Source organism: Daphnia carinata, chromosome 2 (assembly GCF_022539665.2).
Source record: "Daphnia carinata strain CSIRO-1 chromosome 2, CSIRO_AGI_Dcar_HiC_V3, whole genome shotgun sequence".
Lineage (NCBI taxonomy): Eukaryota > Metazoa > Arthropoda > Branchiopoda > Diplostraca > Daphniidae > Daphnia > Daphnia carinata.
This window is the reverse complement of record NC_081332.1, coordinates 64,800-83,763: the sequence shown is the minus strand read 5'-3', so window position 1 is coordinate 83,763 and position 18,964 is coordinate 64,800. Positions and strand designations below refer to the sequence as shown.

Sequence of the window (18,964 nt, the reverse complement as noted above, 5' to 3'; positions counted from 1 at the left end):
TTATTCTTGTGAATTATTGCAATATCTTTCAATTTTGTTTACAGGAGAGATCTGATGTTGTGTTCATGGAGAAAGCATTTTGGAAACTATTTGTTTTACGACCAATTGGCTTCCGCTAAGACTATAATAATGTTTCTCTGGAAATGAAAAAATTAATAAATTAAGCTTACAAAATTTAGTAAATAATTTTTGTATTATTATTTTTGAATTTCTTTCTGGTTTTTTTATGTGGCCTCGTACTGTTGTGGCAATAACGATCAATAGCTTTAGGAAACATGTTCAGTTGCAGTTATCTGTTAATGAACGTCAAAACGGGTTTGTAAAATGCTTGAAATGCATCGTAACCGTAACTAAACCAAGATTTGTATACTATTTGGTGTGTGACCTCATTGGAGAGGAGGCTGCCAATCGCAAGTGTTTGGACAATGCCAGCATCTTGCAACAGACGATTGGGTATGTGTAACGATTGCGTCGATCAAATGTCATGCAGCTGTCTATGGTATAAAAGTAAACGCAAGTTTTACGAAACTCAAACTCATCGTCGACCTTTGCAGCAGACACAGGTTTTTAACCAATTATCAACATACAGGTAAAGCAATACATAAAAAATGTTTTTGTTTCTTACTGCTGCGACGTCGCCTCTGGTTACAGTTATTGCTATTTTTTGTAGCCTAATTTAAATTTTGTTAAAATAGAAAAAAATCGTTACCTTGATGTTGCTGGTGGTAGCCGTTACTTCAGCCAACTGGATCCGACCATCGTCGAGCGCTTTGCCGACTGGGTTCCCCTACAGTCTTCAACCAATTACCGTATCGATTCTCGTATGCGCAGACAAGTTCCTTCTACCGATGTCAAACAGGAAACATCAACTTCAAACAGTGTGCCAATTATTGCTTGACCTACTCTTCTAACGGAATTGGCATCTGTTCAGGTATTCAGGTTCAATATTTAGCAAGAGCAACCTGATAAAATCAATTTATTTATTAAGAGTCCTACCACTGGCGTCCGACAGGCAAGTTCAGCCATTAGCTTGCCCGTAGACTCTTCGGCAATTTCTCTCAACAGCTGCATTTTCATTGAATTGAAACTTGTCATTATCATCAACATTTTGGATCCCGTTTCCTGTAGCAAAATCTGCGCTCGTAATTCCCATTGCACCCATTTCACTCACGAACCTCTTAAGAGCGGAGGCACCTGCACGCTGCATAAAGCCCCCGGTAAGGGTAGTGAGTGGTCGGTTCCCGCACCCTGAAGCTCGGGCGCCACTTGTGGGCACGTCCCCAAGAACAAATGTGTTTCTAGCGATGGATCGCTTCTGAACTTGTGCCTCGATCTTGGTTTGAGCATTAGCCTAGGTCTGCTATAAATTGAAAAAATTGAACCAATACGTCTTAGCTTAAGAATGTCGAAAGGCTGTGAGGTTTTCACCTGGGATTTCCTTAACATTATTTAGTTTTTGTTTTCTTCCGGGAACGATGTAGCAATACACCCATTATAACTACAGTAAATTTCTATTTAGGACATTTCATTTTAAAAAAAAGTTTTACATGTGTGATAATTTTTCAGTCATTACCTATTACTACACGTATCTTTGGAGAAGGAATACGTAACTGGCTATCCGAATTTGTTCTCTGGTTTCGTTTGGGAATGGCCACGTTTGACGATGAAACTCAACGACCTATAGTCTTTCGACTTATCATAAAGTGGTGACTTCCGTCACGCCAAAAACTAAACATAGCGCGTCACTAAAGTGCAATCTTTCGTTTTAAGGACATGAATTTAAGGAAGTTTCTAACTGCAATTCACGTAAACTCGTGAACTTAACATGCAGAAATCAATAGGCTCACACGTCACCGTTTGTTCCGCTTTCTTTCTTTAATTGATTTTTATTCAGCGTTCCTCCGGTATTTTTCTGTGTCGCAGTTGCCAAGAATTACCGCTACAAATTATTGTTATTAAATACTCAGTTATAGAACATGAAACTGGAAACGTAAATCAAATAGTATTGCCCTGTACACAGATATAAACGCATAGTTTTTGAACAATGGTGCAATCTAAATTCATTTTACGAAATGCTTTCAATAGAAGTTAAGTACGGGGGACCTTGACAAGCTGCTGCCAACCATGCAAACGTCTTCATACGTATCGTACATGGCCACGTCCGTAGATGTGCACGGTACAAGCTTATTTACAGCACCCAAGCGTTAAGGTAACGATGAAGACATCGATTGTCCTTGCAACAGGGACGAAGATTAAAAGCCCGTGCCATGGTAGTTTCCTAAACTAAAGCATGTGGAATTCTAGGGTAATACGTTTAACAATTGTTCAGTGGTAGAGTAGTAGAGTACTACAGGTAATAGGAACAGAACTTCATATTCCAGCGCCTAATCGATGTAAAGTTACCAGTTGGCTCTAAAGATGGATGAAATTTGATGCAGCTAATCCAAACCAAAATAGATGACTGAAATCGGGCCTTGAATGTAAGTCGCGATTCCAAATAGTACCAACTTGATTCACATTACACTGGGAGCCCGTGATCTCGAAGACGAAGGCGAAGTGCATTAAGAACGATATACCAGTCGTGAATACGCTATTCATGCTAATTGGGATTCTGAGACTCTACACGCTGACATTGCACTTGCCCGGATTTCTGGCCACCATTTCCTTCTCAGGTAGTTGCAAAATTATAATTTTTATCGCGTTGAATGTCTCGAGTATTTCCAGATTCAGGATACATTCAACCCCTATGTCTGGATAGCCCATCCGAACCGACAGTTAACTATGTAAACGACACTGTCCTACTAACTAGATGGGGCCTTACAAGTAATGCAATGGAAACGAAATTATATTTTTTCGAAACTTAAACTCATTTTTTTGTTTTTACCATTAACAGAATGTGTGCATAGAAAGTGATGGAGTAAGTTCAGTCCTTCGTAAAACGATCGTGAAAGTGATCACAAACGAGAAATGTTTAGAGCAATACGGCAGCGTGATAACAGACGAAATGATTTGCAGAGTGGAGAAGACCATCAAAGGTCTTACCACGTATTACCTTAATCTGTTAATAAAATATGATGAAGTATGAATTGCACATTTCTATTTATAGAGTGACAGGGGAGGACCAATGCATTTCAGACAGGCAGACGGCACTTGGAAGCAAATAGGAATCGTTTCGTTCTGTTCCAATCAAGGCTGTGACAGTGGCTATGCCAACGATTTCACGCGCGTCACCTTTCTTGCCTCTTGGATTAAAAATATTACAATCCAAATAGGGGCTACAAACAGGTCGACTAGCACCTTGGCCATTCAACAGCTATTAGTTATGGCGCTGTTATTATTACTGGCTCTGCTACATAAGCAAGTGAATCTAAATTAAAAGAACATATTCATCAAAATGTCTCTAGCAACGATCGGTTTGTGAAACAAAAAAAAAACAGATGCCTTGGCTTTGAGCTTTGCCCAACCCCAGGACAGTGATCGCGTCAAACAACATTTTATTCGTCGACGTGTGTGTTTCACTTCTTTTGACAACAGCAGTAGACTACAAATCACCAGGTAGGCGAATGCAGAAAAAATACTGTGCGGTAGGCCGGTAGCATAAAAATACGGTGACGGCATAAAGAAATTTTTTCAAATCTGAGAAATGCCTTTTATAAATGATTATGCCAATGCGTCTGTTAATTATCTATACCGCAAATGATTTAGCCAACGGTTTGCAAAAATATGGAAGATATAGTCGCGTTTGTTTTTCTCACCAACCGAATTGCAGGGATCTGTTGGCTGTTCGTAGTGGAATTCATAGGTTAATTGAAAAGCAGACTTAATGCTTGTGAGTTGCACGACCCAGCACGAAATATGATCGAGGTAAAATTGGCAAACCATTTTACTTCGCCATGACGGAATCGTAGATAATGTATCATTTATTAGTAGTCGTTTCAGATATTTTTTTCGTTTGACCTTCCCACCTCTCGGAGAAATCGCTTCATAGACAAACAAAGTTACAACAAATGTGCAGTGGATTTGTGATGAGCTAGGCCTAATTGTAGAGTTACGAAGGGGGAGGGCGGGTGTAAATTTAACAGGTGACAATTGAAAAAAGAAATTCTACCTTTCAAAGTATGAAAGGGATTTCGTTTAAAATATTTGGGTAACAGGAATAAGGGTTGTTTATATTAATAAAAATTGAGGCTTTACTCTAAAAGTTTTCGAGTTATCCCGAAAAGTTTTTTTTTTTTACTGTACATTTCTAGTTTTTGTTCAGACAACCTTTTCATTACATGCCATAAACGATGGAGGAAATAATAAAGAAGGGTCTTGTATTATACCTGATTCATTTTTCTATAAGCTAATTACGTTACTTTGTACTTAGCTCCTTTTTATACCCTAAAAACAATTGAATTCCCTGAAGACCCACGCTAGGGGCAAATGGAACATCTTGTTTCAACTGCTCCCTTCCCGTGTGCATGTCCCTTTTCCTGCATCTGGCAACATGGTTCTAGCCGTTGCAGGATTCAGCGAAATACTGCTTTAAAAATTGCTACTTTGACACATTTTTCTGGTAGCAGGCTCATAACTATCGTCTGCAACATCTTTTGTTGTAATTTTTTTTTACAACGTTGTTTAGACCAATGAATTAGCAAAATTCAGTTACTGCCATTAATAACAATTATGATGTATGGTTGTACATGTAAGATATGACATTACAAAAATTAAGTCTTTATACTAGTAACCGTTTTACTTTATTAGTGACTTTATGCTGAAGCTAACTATAGAATTTAAAAAATTAGTTCAATAATAATTAGTTAGTACCTGGAAATCTAGAATCTCAAAATATTGCAGAATAAATTTTTAGTAAAAAATTTCAACAAAATTCATATCTCAGATACTGAGATATCGTCATTTTGTTTGTTCGTAGATAACGGGAGCTTCGATGACGAGGGCGATAAAGAAAGGTTGGTAAACGTACTTAACTTGCCTAATGCAGTTATGTACGGCGTGGTGAGAAAGGACCATTGTTCAGTTAGCATTCGTTCTTAATAGTTGGCTAGTCATCTAAAACACTTTGCAAATGAAAAAAAAAAGTTAATTAAAACAAGTGGTGTAAAATTGATGGGCACAACTACGAAATCGCCTAATGATAAACGGTTGCGTTGGTGAGTGAAATTCAATTTGCGATTTGAAGTATTGTAGTATTGTAGTTCATTTTACAAGTAAAAACGAGGCTATAAACCATTCGTAGCTTTGAGTTTTTGAAATTTTCGCGTTTTAGCTTATTCGTCCGTGTTATAGCTGATATCAGGTTAAGGTATCAGAAAACGCAGCAGACAGCAAGGCAACTAATTTTATGATGGGCCGCGTAGCATTGTCGCTTTTTTTTTATTATCTCGTCACTTGCTATCAGACACACAAATTTCCTTGTCTGCTTTCTTAGTCTCCATAAGGGCTTGGTTCCGCGTGATTGGGGCGTTTTTTTTTCATCTCTTGGATCATTTCGGTTTTTGGGTTGAGGCGAGCTGTTACGGACAGCAATTTTTTTTTTTTTTTTTTTTTTTTTTTTGCCTCCGTGCCCCGTTGGATAACAATCTGGCTGATGGGGGAGTCAACCCGAAAGCAAGCAACCAATTAGTTTAAAGAAAAAATTGTTCTATTGTCGTTTTTTTCTAAAACAATCCATTGTCGATAAAGCAAGCAGACTTTTCTTTTTAATGTGACGTCGCTTAAACCGTAGTTTAAGAAACAAACCCATTGGCGGATGGACGATATTTGCCACAACAAATAGGCATACGCATTACCTTAGGCAAAAACAAAAACTCCTTTAACGACAAGTTCCAACACTGCGATTGATTGGAATAATAAAAATATTTAAAAAACGTAATCATCCCCTTCAGTTCTTAGATTTTATTATAATTATTGCTCTCTTAAACGGAAAATCGAGTATTTCTTATCTATTGTTCTCTATTCGTTAGTGCTGAAATCTGCCTTAAACCAGGCCATACGTCCCATTAAAAGCAACTACTGCTTAAAACTTACTACTACTACTTACTTAACTACTTAAAAAACTACTGTGCTTACCTTCAAATTATTTCTTAACAATTACTTCCTGCAATTACGTTGCTCTTTATCTTTTTTGAACTGACTTTAAAATATTTTCTCCGGACGTTGAAAACTGTCGAACTATTCCTATTAATACTAGACCGATGATAGTGACAATAACCACGAGCATATCTTACTGTGGTCTTTGGCCAACTTGGAAATCACAATAACACTTACTCTTTTACGTTCCCACGCGAGGCACGCGAGATAAGCTGAAGGCGCATGTGTACAGCTGGACTACGTTTCTTGCCTTCTTTTCCTCCGACGGTGATTTTCCTTTTCTTGCTCGATTACTCGTGCAATTCGTATATAGCTCTTTTTTATTTAAAATTTCTTTTCCTCGTACTCGCATAACGTGGAAATCTTGCATTTACATTAGCAGTTGGTTTTGAGACAGATACAACCGGAATAAAAAGAAATGGAACACTTTTTGTCTCATCCAGCGCTTAAGATACGTATTGCCATTTTGGTTTGAAACTGCTCATGCTGTGACAAGGTGCCTTTATCCAGCAAGCTAGACTTGACTGTTTTTCCAATAACCTAAGCATTTATTGGGGTAGAAAACAATTGAAGTAAGTACAAATGTTTATCTTAATAGTCTATGAGAATGCTTGACCGTCATTATCTGCTCTCACCAGTTTCAGCTGATTGAAACTTCGCGTTTGGTAACTTACCATACTGGCTTTTTTCCTCTATTTCAAAATCATGGGAGCAAAATGACACATTGATGTTCACAGATTCCTGGGAAAATACTGCAAATAAATATAGTACTCTTGAAACAATAAAGAATAATAATTTCTATATTCTTAAGTGTATGTTCTAGATGGCATTGTCCGATTCAACGTAGACCTATCTAAGGTTAATGAAATTTGAAATGAAGTGGAATTAAAGTATCACAGCTCAATTCGGCTAATAGACTAAGTATCTTACCACACTTCCACTGTTCAGACCTTAACTTAATTTTGCATCGTTAATGAAATGCCCCTTTGACGGTAGAAAATTTTTCTTTTTTTATTGCAAAGAAAAAAATTTGTTCAAAAATTTTGTATTTTAAATTTTCTTTGAGGTTATTAGCCGTATTAACCGAGGTATCAGTTTCCTTTTAGCTGCGTTATTTTTTATAGTTGTGCCCACAATGTTGGAGGAATCACTCGCGAGCTGCAATTGCATAAGCAACTGAGAATTGTTTCATAACAATTGGTGATCATCTACGGAAAAGCCATCGGCAATATCATCGTAACAGGCGATACGCACTCGATTGTGTCATTGCATCATTCGAGTGATTGCGATCAGTGTTGGATCCCCGTTTACCGGCCCCAGTTAAAACCCTATTGGGATCAGAGCGGCGACGTATTGAACAACCTGAACCCCGAAAGCCCCGCCCCGGAGCCCTGAAATGCCAACCCCGATTCGCAAAAAAAAAGCGCGCTGATTGCATTTGGAACGACCCTATCTTCGATCTTAATGCTTGGCAGAGTCAAAGAAACACGGTTGCTACAGTCTGCGAGAACGGATCCGCTTAAGTAAGGGTGCCAACGGATCTGACGAACCGAGACTTTCCGGAACCGTGGACAGAGAAAAAAACAGTTCCAGTACCGATCCGTTTAGAATGGAAGGACGCGGTTTCGGATCTAACAACTGAAAACGTCCATTCCAACATGGTCTCACTACATATGTACTAAGTAGTACATAGTTGCAGATGCACTTTTTCTTATGGGGTAAATGATAAAGGCGCAGGGCGTTAGTCAATTTTTTTTTTTAATATTGTCTGCTTGGAGCTTTTCCACGCGGAAGTCGCGATATAAAACGTGGTTTTCCATGTGGAATGTGGAAAAAGTCACCTAAAATTGTAAATTAAATGAGAACCCATGAAATAAATTTATTTAAATTATCTTAGTTAATTTTTAATATAAGACGGAATGCTGAAATTTTCTAGACACAAACAAAATGTAAATATGTACTGATCATTAAAATTTTTTACACTTATTTACACTTTTTAAAATTTGAACTTGGCGCGGTAAAAAAATGGCCGCCATAATGGTTTATCAAAAACCACTTTTTCAAACGTAGTTTTTGGGGTTAAATATAGCATCTTAAAAGTAAGCGTTTAGAACAACTTTTTCCCCGAATCACCAGGAACAAAAATATTATAATGGTTTCCTGTTTTGACGAAGATTAAGCATCGAACAATCAATGCAAAGTTTCGTCTTTTTCACACACCCCCTCCCCTTTCTAAAATCATGAAATCCTTTAATAATTATTTATGAAGAAAATAAACAGTTAAAATTGACAAATTTTGCATCAATCGATAGCTCTTATCAAGAGCTATCTAATTCTATAAAACTTATGTTAAATTTTCGGAAAAGGAAAAAGTTCAAGTGTAACATCAATTTTTTTGTTTTATCGGTTGCGTCCATTAGAACCTTAGATCGAAAAACAACAAAAACGCATTTTGCGTTTAAGATTTTTTCGATTTGAAAATATTGATTACAATTACCTAAAAATGGATAGCCCTTACCAAGGGCTATCGATTTATATTATATTTATATTATTTATGTATTAAATCAGCGAATATCATAATTAGTTTTTCTGACAAATAATTAAAAAATTGTTTCTCTTATATTCGTTTATTTCAATTACCATAACTATTGTACATATATATAATAGTAATATATATATTGTAATTGTATGTATGTATAAATATATATATATAATTGTAATATACTGTATATATGTGTATTTATTATATTGTAACATTTATGTACATTATCACAATATTGTAAATATAAATTTATATAAACCTAATTCATATTATTCGCTTTGAAAAATTAAGACATGCGCTACACGCATTTTTGTTTAACTGGTTTAACTTTAACGGTTTAGCCATTAAAGCAACCAAATCAAAGCCCTAGGGGTGACAACACACACTTTCCCCCTAAAGAAAACTGCAGGCGCGATTATGTACTAAGTAGTACATATTGCCTCGCCACCAGCCTGGTCCATTCCGATGAATTGTTATAGGGATCGGGTTAGATAGTATAAACTGGAAATTTTAATCAAAATTAACTTTCCATGACTTTATCTGGTATATTTTGGTTATCAACTTCTAATCTTTCCGGATTTCAGTTATTTGATTTATGGAGGACGTTCATGCATCAAAGACAAATATTTTACTGTAATATAGTCTCGGTTCGTCCCTGTAAAAGGAGCGAATTCGTTAATCGATTATCTAAGTATCGATTTAGCTCAGGGTTGCCATCTAGTATTTAATAGACCTACAATGTTCGAAAAGATTTGCAAATAAGATGATTTTTGGAAATCTTTTGTTTAATTTTGAGTTATTACACACGTTCAACAATTCTATTTTGATAAAGGAAAGTGGAAAAACATGCATCGCAGTTCTCTACACTTGTTCACGTCACAGCCGCTGTTTTGGATTGGCACTGGATGTACGGAAGTTAAAAAACCATTTTTGGGAGGGAAAAGGCAATGGGAGACCTTGCTACATGAGTAAAGTAACCAGGTTCTTATGTTTTTGTCTAGTCTCTTGTGGTCGTTCTTATTAACATTTATTATAAAAAACTATGGGGCATCAAAACAAACCATGAACGTCGGCTCCAAGAACTGGCAGAAAACTTTTAGAGGAGTTCCAATTTTTTTTCCAGTTGAAACTATTACAGTAGCATGAAAAAAAATATGTATATTTTCTGCAAGGAAGAGTGAGATGGGTAAGAAAAATTCCTCTGCAAGAATGGTCGAGGCAACAAAAAAAAAATTCGCGCCACGTTAGGGGGATCGGCTTATATTGAGGCGGCTCTAATACCCCGTTTCCCGTTTTTCTTTTTTTTTTTTTTTTTTTTTTCGTAAATAGTTTTTGCTTTAAGATTCGCCTACACCGTGTATTTATCATCTCTGGCAAATATAACAGAGTATGACACGAGCGTAGACAGCTTTAATCTTGCAACCCAACACTTCACTTCTCTGTTTGGCTAACCACTTCGTCCTTGATGATTGTGCAAGCTGTGGTAGGATGTGACTGGCTGGTCGTGAAATAATACGCGTCCGTCCGATCTCCGGTGCTACGGTAACTAAAGCGTGTCGTCAAGCGTAAAAGACGCGGCTTTGATTCGTAATTTCTAAAAGTCCACGTCCAACTAACTTCAGTTGCTTGAGGGGACGCATTATTCGTCAGAGTTGTGACTGGGAAAATCGGTTTGTCCTCAAGAACTCTTTTTATTACGGGTCGACTCCTTCCAAGATTAAAAGTCATAACAACATTTGCTAGTGTTAAAGCCTTCTACATGAACGTGACGAAACCTTTAGCCGAAGAAGTTGTTTGTTTTTAGTTCAGGGTTACTCAGCAAACTAGTACAGACCACATTGAGCCACCTAGACATGGCCAAGTGAAAAGGCAGAACGTTTTTTGAACAGAACAAGCTGCGCATTAGCTAATTGAACCCCAAAACCAGGAATTTCCAGCAATCCTCCACGTAAATGATACCATCTCGATAATTAGTCAGTGAATTTTTGGTTCATCTGGATTTTTCTGCAACATGTGTGTTATATCGGACTGCATAATTGTTTGGACAACAGCTAATGTGGTTTAAGCGCCGTGATAGTTTTTGCAAATTAAAATAGAACTGGGAACATTTTAATAGATTTATGTTATTCTCTTGTTGTATTAAAGAGTGAAACGAAAAGGGATTAGTATCAGAAAAAAAAACACTTTTTTTTGCATGAAAATTGAAACAAGTTTAATAACATTATGGTTTTTGAGTAACGTCGCTTGTAACAAAACTGTTTTTGTTTTTTTTACCTAGTCATTTTCAAGGGTATACTGTATCATAATGGCTGGAAGAGATCGGCAATACGAAACACCAAAAAAGGTTTTCGAGAAGATCCTGTGCTGGATTCAAGACAAAAATCCCGACTCGAAAAAACTGGTTGAAAATGCCGTCAGTCACATTGAATCAGAGGTGGGATGGACACTTAAACCATTGGAGAGAACTTGCGTGGAATTGCAATACGTCAAAACCCTCTTGAAGATGTGGATGCGGAGCAGTTTAGAAACGGCGTTTAGCCACTTGAATAATGAAACTTCCGACATGAGCACAGCTATGTCGACTGTCTTGGATGAGCTGGATTCCATCGATTCGTTCGAAGATATTAGTACCAAACTAATTGCAAAGGAATCACAGCTTTGGACTTGGTTTGGTGGAGGCTGTCAATATTTTCAATTGATTGTCCAACAGGAAGAGCTGTTCAAAAACACGCCCCGTTTCGCCCTTCTCTTGAACCAAAATTTCCATAAACTGAAGAGTTGTTTTATCGATAAGATCTTTTTCCGGTGCAGGAAAGACATCCTCAACGACGTTGATGGTGCTTTATTTATAAAATTCATTTCGGATCTGACTGACTTTTTGGCAAAAGCAAATGAAGACAAGAAATTACAAGACGTTCTGGAAGCTCATATTCTGGAAAGCAATGTAAATACGAATAGCCGAGAGACAGATTGGCAGCAATGGATAAACATCCTGGTTGAAAAAATCTTGAAAACATTCCCACCAGCAGAAAGCGATAACGAATCAAGTGCAATCCCCGAATGGATACAGCGTTTCGAGTTTACTGCGCCGCCAAGAAAAGAGTGGACATCAAAATTGAATTTAGTTATCAGAGAGATACACAAAAAACTCTTGCTGCCAGAAACCACAATCAAAATGAGAACAGAACACGGAAGGAAAATTATTTCCATTAATGGCGTTTCTATTTTTGTTAGTAAACTTATGGGGAAAATGAGGGAATTAAAAGCCAGTAATAAGGACGTACAGGAAATACAAATTGCCGGATATTCTTCCGTTCACATCGATTGCGATTTGGACAATGACATCTGGCATGGAATCAATATAGGTCTCGTTACTGATAAACTTATCGTTTCCGCCAATGAGAACCAGAAAATAGTATGGGATGTATCCGGAGAACATGCTACCGCCAAATCAAGACGTAAGCTATCATAACACTTATATATTGTTAAAACCATAGTATGTTACCCAATTGACATGTTTTTCAACTTAGGAAGATTACTGAACGCGGACGAAAGCGGTGGTAATGTTCATATTAAGTGCAACCAAGTTATCGGAGCTGAGCAATGGACGATCACTTCGAATGGAGGGAACGGAAGTTCTGGTCTCAAGTGGTCAGCGGAAGAACTTCAACGAGTGTTTAGTCCCATTTTTCCAATTGATGGGAATGAAAAAAGAAAGGAAGAAGAAAAGCGAGGTTACAAGTCACCCTCAATAAAACAACTCTACAAGAAACTAGAGTATACAATATCTGAAAAGTATGATGGCCTTGTGGCCCCGGGGATCACGGGGCTACAGGAACCTCTGGCAAGGTCAGGCGCGCTTGGAGACGGTAGCGAAATCCATTTTTCGTTGTATGAAAATAAAAAAAAAAAAAGACACACACTCATACTCTGTCAAGGTACACATCCTGTATCCATGAAAAAATAAATCAGAATCAGATTTCAGTTTAAGATGTTTTTACGCGCATGTCATTTTGATTCCATACAGGTCGGAAATTCGGACAAGGTGGCTATGACGGTGACATAATCTTGGAATTGCTGGATAAAGATCGGGGCCTCCCTCCTGTTGGCATGGAAGTTTATCAAGCAATGGGCACTGGTGGTGTTGTTTATAAGGCGTCTGTTTCAGACGGCAAAACGGGACAAGCGAATGGCGATGTAGGTTTCATCCACAATGGAGACAAGGACCAGCAAGGAAATTACATAGGATTTGAAAATGACCAAAAACTAGAAATCAAATACTACTCCAAGCTCGAAGAATTACAAAAAGATGAAGTTGCTTCATACGTTGAGGTTAGTGATGGCTCGCGGAATCAACGTTATGCGACAATTGTATCGACATTTGAGCGGTATAGTAACCCATCGGCCAAAGCCATGAAGAAATATGGCGTTATTCGTCATAGCCTCAACCGTCATTTTTCAAAAGTAAACGAGTGGAAACAAATGCAAGAATCGCTCTGGAAAATGTTTTTGTCCGATATTGCGTTAGAAGAAAATGAATTGCCAAATGTCGATGCACTGGTGGAGGAAATTCAAAATAATGAAGCGCAATTCAGTGATCTAGTCCACCAGCAATTGGGTGAAGTGAAGATAGGGTGCACAAAGCCAGCGCCTGGCATCAAAGGCAGCCCTGCCGGTGATTCTGGCGTATCTCAGGAAGAATCTAGCAAAGATCGAACACTTAACAAAGCCACTATGGATAATCGACAAAAATTTGAAAATTTCCTCAAGGACAATTCAAACAAATTCATTCCAGACACCTGGAAACAGATGTCAGAGGCAATGACAACAAAATCCCAAAAAGAAATCAAAGTGCTCGAAGATCGAATAATATTCATCTTGAGTTACATCAATGATCAAAGGACATTAGGAAAAAAAGTAAATATAACAACGAAATGGAAAAAAAATTTAAAAGTCGACGCAACCAAAGACGGTGATCTCAAATCTTTGGCCGTATTTTTGTACGACTTTGAGTGCGCCGTACAGCAACTTCGTAAGCCAATAGACAAAAACTTCCGCCTCCGTGACACCCAGATTCTGGCCATACTGATGTTGCTCCCTAATAGTGAGGAAACCGCTGAGAGAAAATTAGCTCAGGTAGCTACCGGCGAAGGCAAGTCGTTAATTGTGGCCGCAGTGGCGATTGCTGTTGTTCGGAGTTGGTTCGTCGGCAAGAAGGCAACGCAAAAAATCGACATCATTACCAGGAACGATTTATTAGCACTTCGCGATTCAAATCTCTCAGTAGCTGATGGAGGATTGCGAGATCTCTATAAGTATTTCGGTGTATCGGTGGCAAACAACTGCAGCCAATCGGAAGATGAACGTACAGCAAGTTATACTGCCAAAGTGGTTTACGGACAGTTGGCCCATTTTCAACGGGATTATTTATTGACCAAATTCTACAGCCGTAATATTTGTAACAGCGAAGAATTGTTATACGCCATTATTGACGAGGTGGATAGCCTGTTGTTGGACCAAGGAAACAACACCCTCTATTTGTCACACGAGATACCCGGCATGGAAACTTTAGAATCTTTGTACGTTTTCATTTGGGAAAAAGTGCGCAACCAATCTGTTTACAAAAACAATTCGAAAGAGCAAGTAAAAAAATCAATTAAATCTGATGTCTTGTTCGATTTGTACGGTGTTACAACTAAAGAAGATCTGAAGTATGTCCACGCGCCATTGGACGAATCGGAGAGAGATGCACTGTGGAATCATCTAATTGAGAAAAAAATGATTGATTCACAAGGACACCTACTCATAACTGACGCCAGCCAAATTACAAAAGAGAAGGTTAACTGTATCCCAACAGAACTCGAAGGGAAGGATCTTAACGCGAAATTGGTTTTCTATTTCCGCAAAATAGCTAATCGCCTGCGTCGCATCCGAATACCTTCTCATCTGCTCACCTTTGTTGATCGAAACCTTGACACTTGGCTGAACAGCGCCTTTCAAGCCTTGGAATTAAGGCGTGACGAGGACTACGTCATTGACCAAGACCGAACAGACACTTGTCCAGATCTCAATCCACAAGTGATTATAATTGATCCCGACACCGGAACGGATCAAACCCTGTCGCAATGGGAAGGAGCCTTACATCAGTTTCTTCAACTTAAGGAAGGGTGTAAATTGACGCTACAAAGTCTCAAAGCTGTTTACATTTCAAACGCCGAATATTTGTTGAAATACCATGGGCTATTGGGTGTATCAGGGACGCTAGGGTCCAAACAAGAACAGATTTTTCTACAGAATACATTTAAGTGCGATTTACGCCACTTTCCTAGCGCTTTTCCTAAACTATTTCAGAAAAGAGATCCCCAGATCCTGTCAACAGAAGAAGAATGGCTAGATGCCATTGTCACGGACAGTAATGCTATTATCGAGGCAGAACGTTCTTCCATCATTTTTTGCAAGTCCATCAAAGTTGCCAATGTCGTCCATCAACGCATAAAGAGCTCCAATCCTGAGTTGAGTAAAACCCGTCGTCTCCATCGGTACACACGCGATTACGAGAAATTCGCATTTGAAAGTAGCGAGCTGAACATTGGGCATGTTATCGTCGCCACCAACTTGGCTGGACGAGGAACGGATATGAAAATCGGCGAACAATTGCGCAAAAATGGAGGACTGCATGTGTGCCTAACTTTTTTTCCTGATAATGAACGAATTGAGGAACAAGTGATGGGTCGGGCAGCTCGCAATGGGGCACCCGGAAGTGGAATTCTTATTGTATGCAAATCAATTTCACGCGAACGGAAGACGCCTGATGAAAGTGACACACAGGACTGGGTATCAATGTCTGGCATGGAGAAAACACGCAATGCCCAAGAGAAACAACGCATTGCTCGGTTGGAAAAAGATTTTGAAGACACGATAGATCAAGTGAAATTATTTGATAATTTCTCAGATTATTATACTACCCTAAAAAATCAACTATGTGAGAAAAAATACAGGGATCAGGAAGTAAGTGCCATCTGTGGAAGTGTATTGGACCAATGGGCTTTGTGGCTGGATGAAATGGATGATTCCTCGTTCGACGTGAAAAAGTATTCATACTCAACGAAATTCATTCCAAAATTCAAAATTCCCGAGCACAATTCTACCGATTACAGTCAAAATGACTGGATGACACCAGCACGTTTAGTTGTCGTTGCCAAATATTTGGCGATGACTAACACGAAATCGAAGCATTCGACGGCAGCCAATATTTTGGAACAGCTCATCCAATCAAAAGACAACCAATTTTATGCCGCTGCTTACTACTACCGCGCATTCATTTTTTTGAAGAAAGGTTTTGAAAGAAACCAAGATGAATTTATCAAAATAATGCGTACGTGTGAAAATGTATTAAGTGAGCAAATCAATATGCAAACATCGATTTTTTCGATCGTCCGGGCGACAGAAAAGAAAACTAATCAGCCTGATTCGTTTTGTGCTGTTGATGGCTATACGCAGCAAAAAGATAACATTGTTAATCTGCTTCAATATTTCCTTGGCTCAGTTCGATCCTTTTTGGGCACCGATTGCTCCATAGAAGATTTTGAAGCAGCAGGACGTCTGCCCGAAAAAGTTAAGAATTTTTTGGAAAAAAATCTCAATAACTTTGAAAAGTGGATTGAAGGGGAAATTCATAAAAGCTCGAAAGTTTTCCAGAAAAAAGATGATAAAAATGATGAGCTGAAGAATTCTACTATTCCGATCGAAAAAGTGGCGGAATATTTCGATCTATTATTGGAGGGCGAGTCCAAGTGCATTGGCCACCAGCTGAACAATCCCAGAACCATACCGAGATGGAACTCTTCCGACGAGCAAATTGAAGAATCCAATTGGAAAACGGCCATTTTTCGGATAGCAAACGCTTACGGTGTCTGCGCGTCGACCTTAGAAAACGCCATCAAACAGGCGGTGGAAAAGAAACTAAGCAAAGAGGGCATTGAAAAGGAGTTAAAAGACCAATTGGAAACGAAATTTAAAAAGGACAATTTGATTCACTGTACGAGGGAATCGTTCTGGGAGAAACTGGTCGACAGCGAAGCATTGTTTGGCAACGAAAATTTCGTCGTCGTGGACGACTACGTCGTCGACAGCTACAAATTAAATCGCGTCGAGGCCAAAAAATTGGACTTTATCGGCAAGGATTACATCTTGTACGATCCTATTGATTGCAACACAATTGAAAAAGAAAACAAAATCATTTTCTCGCAAGATTACGTCGAAGACAAACTTTATGGCAATCGAGAGTACAACCGTAGCGGAGATAAATTTAGATTCAACAAGATGGCCAAAATTGATGTCGCGAAACTCAAATCAGTCAACTTGAAGCTGTTTGGCCAGTTAAAAGACGACGATTTACGTAAGGTCGATATTAGTCAAGCGGAACGCAAAGCAATTATGTGCGAACTGCAAAATCAAAATATTATCGACGACGCTGGCAATCTCTCACCTAATTACGATGGTCAAAGTTTTAAATATCCAAATTGTCCTGCGTACGAAGACGCTGTGATGCGTTTAGTGGGGACCAAGTTGCGTGCCGAAATAGTTAGACGACATTGGCTGAAGAGTGAAGACAATGCGAATCGTCTCGAAGTAATCAACTTGTTGCCTTTGACACCTTATCGATATATGCTAGATGACTTGATTGCTGCCTATGTCATTTCTGGGGTTCGACTAAAGGAAATGGACGAATTCGTCCTCAAACAAAAAGTGAATGGAATCACCAACATCGACGTTGAGCGTGACTGTATTTTAGATTTTTTGAAAAGCCGACAAGCAATTTACGAAGCCACGTCGTTGGTAAAACAAGAAACTGCGCTGGACTTCATCGACGGTGATATCCGCAAGGTAAAAGCCAATACCGTCGAACGTGAATTGGGTCTTTTTCGTTTGATGGGATTTGATCATGTAATGTACATGAAGGTTCACCAAAAATCTAGGAAACAGATGGTATTGACATCCCTATTTTCACCATTCATTATCATTGGCGGAGCTGTTTCAATTAGTGCTGGGGCTGTCTTAACCATCTTCAGTAAAATTTTGCCGTTCAATGTCGCAAAAAATTTGCTTTTGATGGGCGGTCTCTCTGACATCATCTACGTATTGACGTCCTCGTTATCCAAGCACCAAATCAGCATTTCTGGCTATGCCCATCAGAGAATTAGAAGTGCAAGTGGAAAAATTAATTTAGCAGATGAAGGAAAGGCTCTCTGGAAGCTATTAAAATCAAACAAATCTGATAGCCAAAGCTACAGACCTGCTGTCCGACTCCGCGTGGACGCCTTTCACCAAAGGCGAGTACGAGACACACATGACGAAACGGACCAGTACGAGATTGTCAACGCGTTATTGAAGCTTAAAAATATGCCAACGAGAACTAATGAAGAAACTGATGATCAAGTCCACTAGGCAAGGGCGATTTTACACTTTAGTTTACCAAAACATTTGCGTGCAGTTTAGGCAGTGAATGTATAAATGTATAAATATTTCTGAACAGATTGCAACTTCGCCTGGGAAACATACAACTTACCATCGGACTAAGCCACGTCGTTTTCGACGTGGAAAAAAAAATTAGCCGGAGCCGTCATAGTCGTTGGAATGGACTGCAATAGAAATGTTTACTTTCGTAGAATTTGCCTTGATTTCGATTTGAGCATTATCGTAGATCTGCTTTAAACTGGGAAAATAGAATCAATACCTTGAAAAGCTTCTCTTTTTTTAGGCAAAAAGGGGTGGCTTCGAGCACCTGGTTGAATTGTCCAATAATTACAAAATACTGCTCTGTCACCACTAGGTACTGCTTAGCACTACAAAACATCAATTTAAGTTGCCACCATTCGCTGTATTTTGTCTGCATTGAATAAAATCAAGAACTAGATTTGAACATCTCAACATATATAAATAACTAGGCCTACTATGAAATTGTTTGCTATAGGCGAGCAAAACATATATAGATTGCAAAGGATATTTTTTCATGTAAAAAAGTCGGGAGCGACAGATGAGCGAGAGCGTGCTCCATACATTTTCTTTAGATCGTTCGGATTTTCGCTCACTTTAGAGCGATAATTAGAAAGCTCAGAGGGCTTATCGCATTTTCGGGGTATAGCTTTCCCGTCTAAACTCATTTCCAGATTTATGTCCAATAGTTGTCGTATTAGCTCCTTTCAATTAGAACAGTTTGGCTCCAACTGGACTAGTTATGGATGTTTCAAGGCCGTTTCCAATACTACGTTTTTTTTTTGTACTACATCGCGTTGGGACGAAGAAACGACCGTAGGATATTCACGGGAT

The 18,964-nt window shown here is 38.7% G+C and overlaps 1 protein-coding gene across 1 annotated transcript; it reads left to right on the top strand.

Moving 5' to 3' along the window:
* Positions 1–10,908: 10,908 nt before the first annotated feature.
* LOC130687829 (uncharacterized) lies at positions 10,909–18,551 on the top strand. Its single transcript, XM_057510984.2, has 4 exons — positions 10,909–12,093; positions 12,166–12,573; positions 12,663–18,082; positions 18,171–18,551. Exons 1-3 carry the CDS (start codon positions 10,941–10,943, stop codon positions 18,080–18,082), a joined length of 6,981 nt encoding a protein of 2,326 aa, XP_057366967.1. The 5' UTR covers positions 10,909–10,940; the 3' UTR covers positions 18,171–18,551.
* The last annotated feature ends 413 nt before the right edge of the window (positions 18,552–18,964 follow it).

Coding starts and splice junctions, on each gene's coding strand:
- LOC130687829 (XM_057510984.2), top strand. CDS start 10,941: ATGGCTGGAAGAGATCGGCAATACGAAACACCAAAAAAGGTTTTCGAG. Junction 12,094..12,165: donor TGCTACCGCCAAATCAAGAC/GTAAGCTATCAT, acceptor TTTTCAACTTAG/GAAGATTACTGAACGCGGAC. Junction 12,574..12,662: donor CACACTCATACTCTGTCAAG/GTACACATCCTG, acceptor GATTCCATACAG/GTCGGAAATTCGGACAAGGT.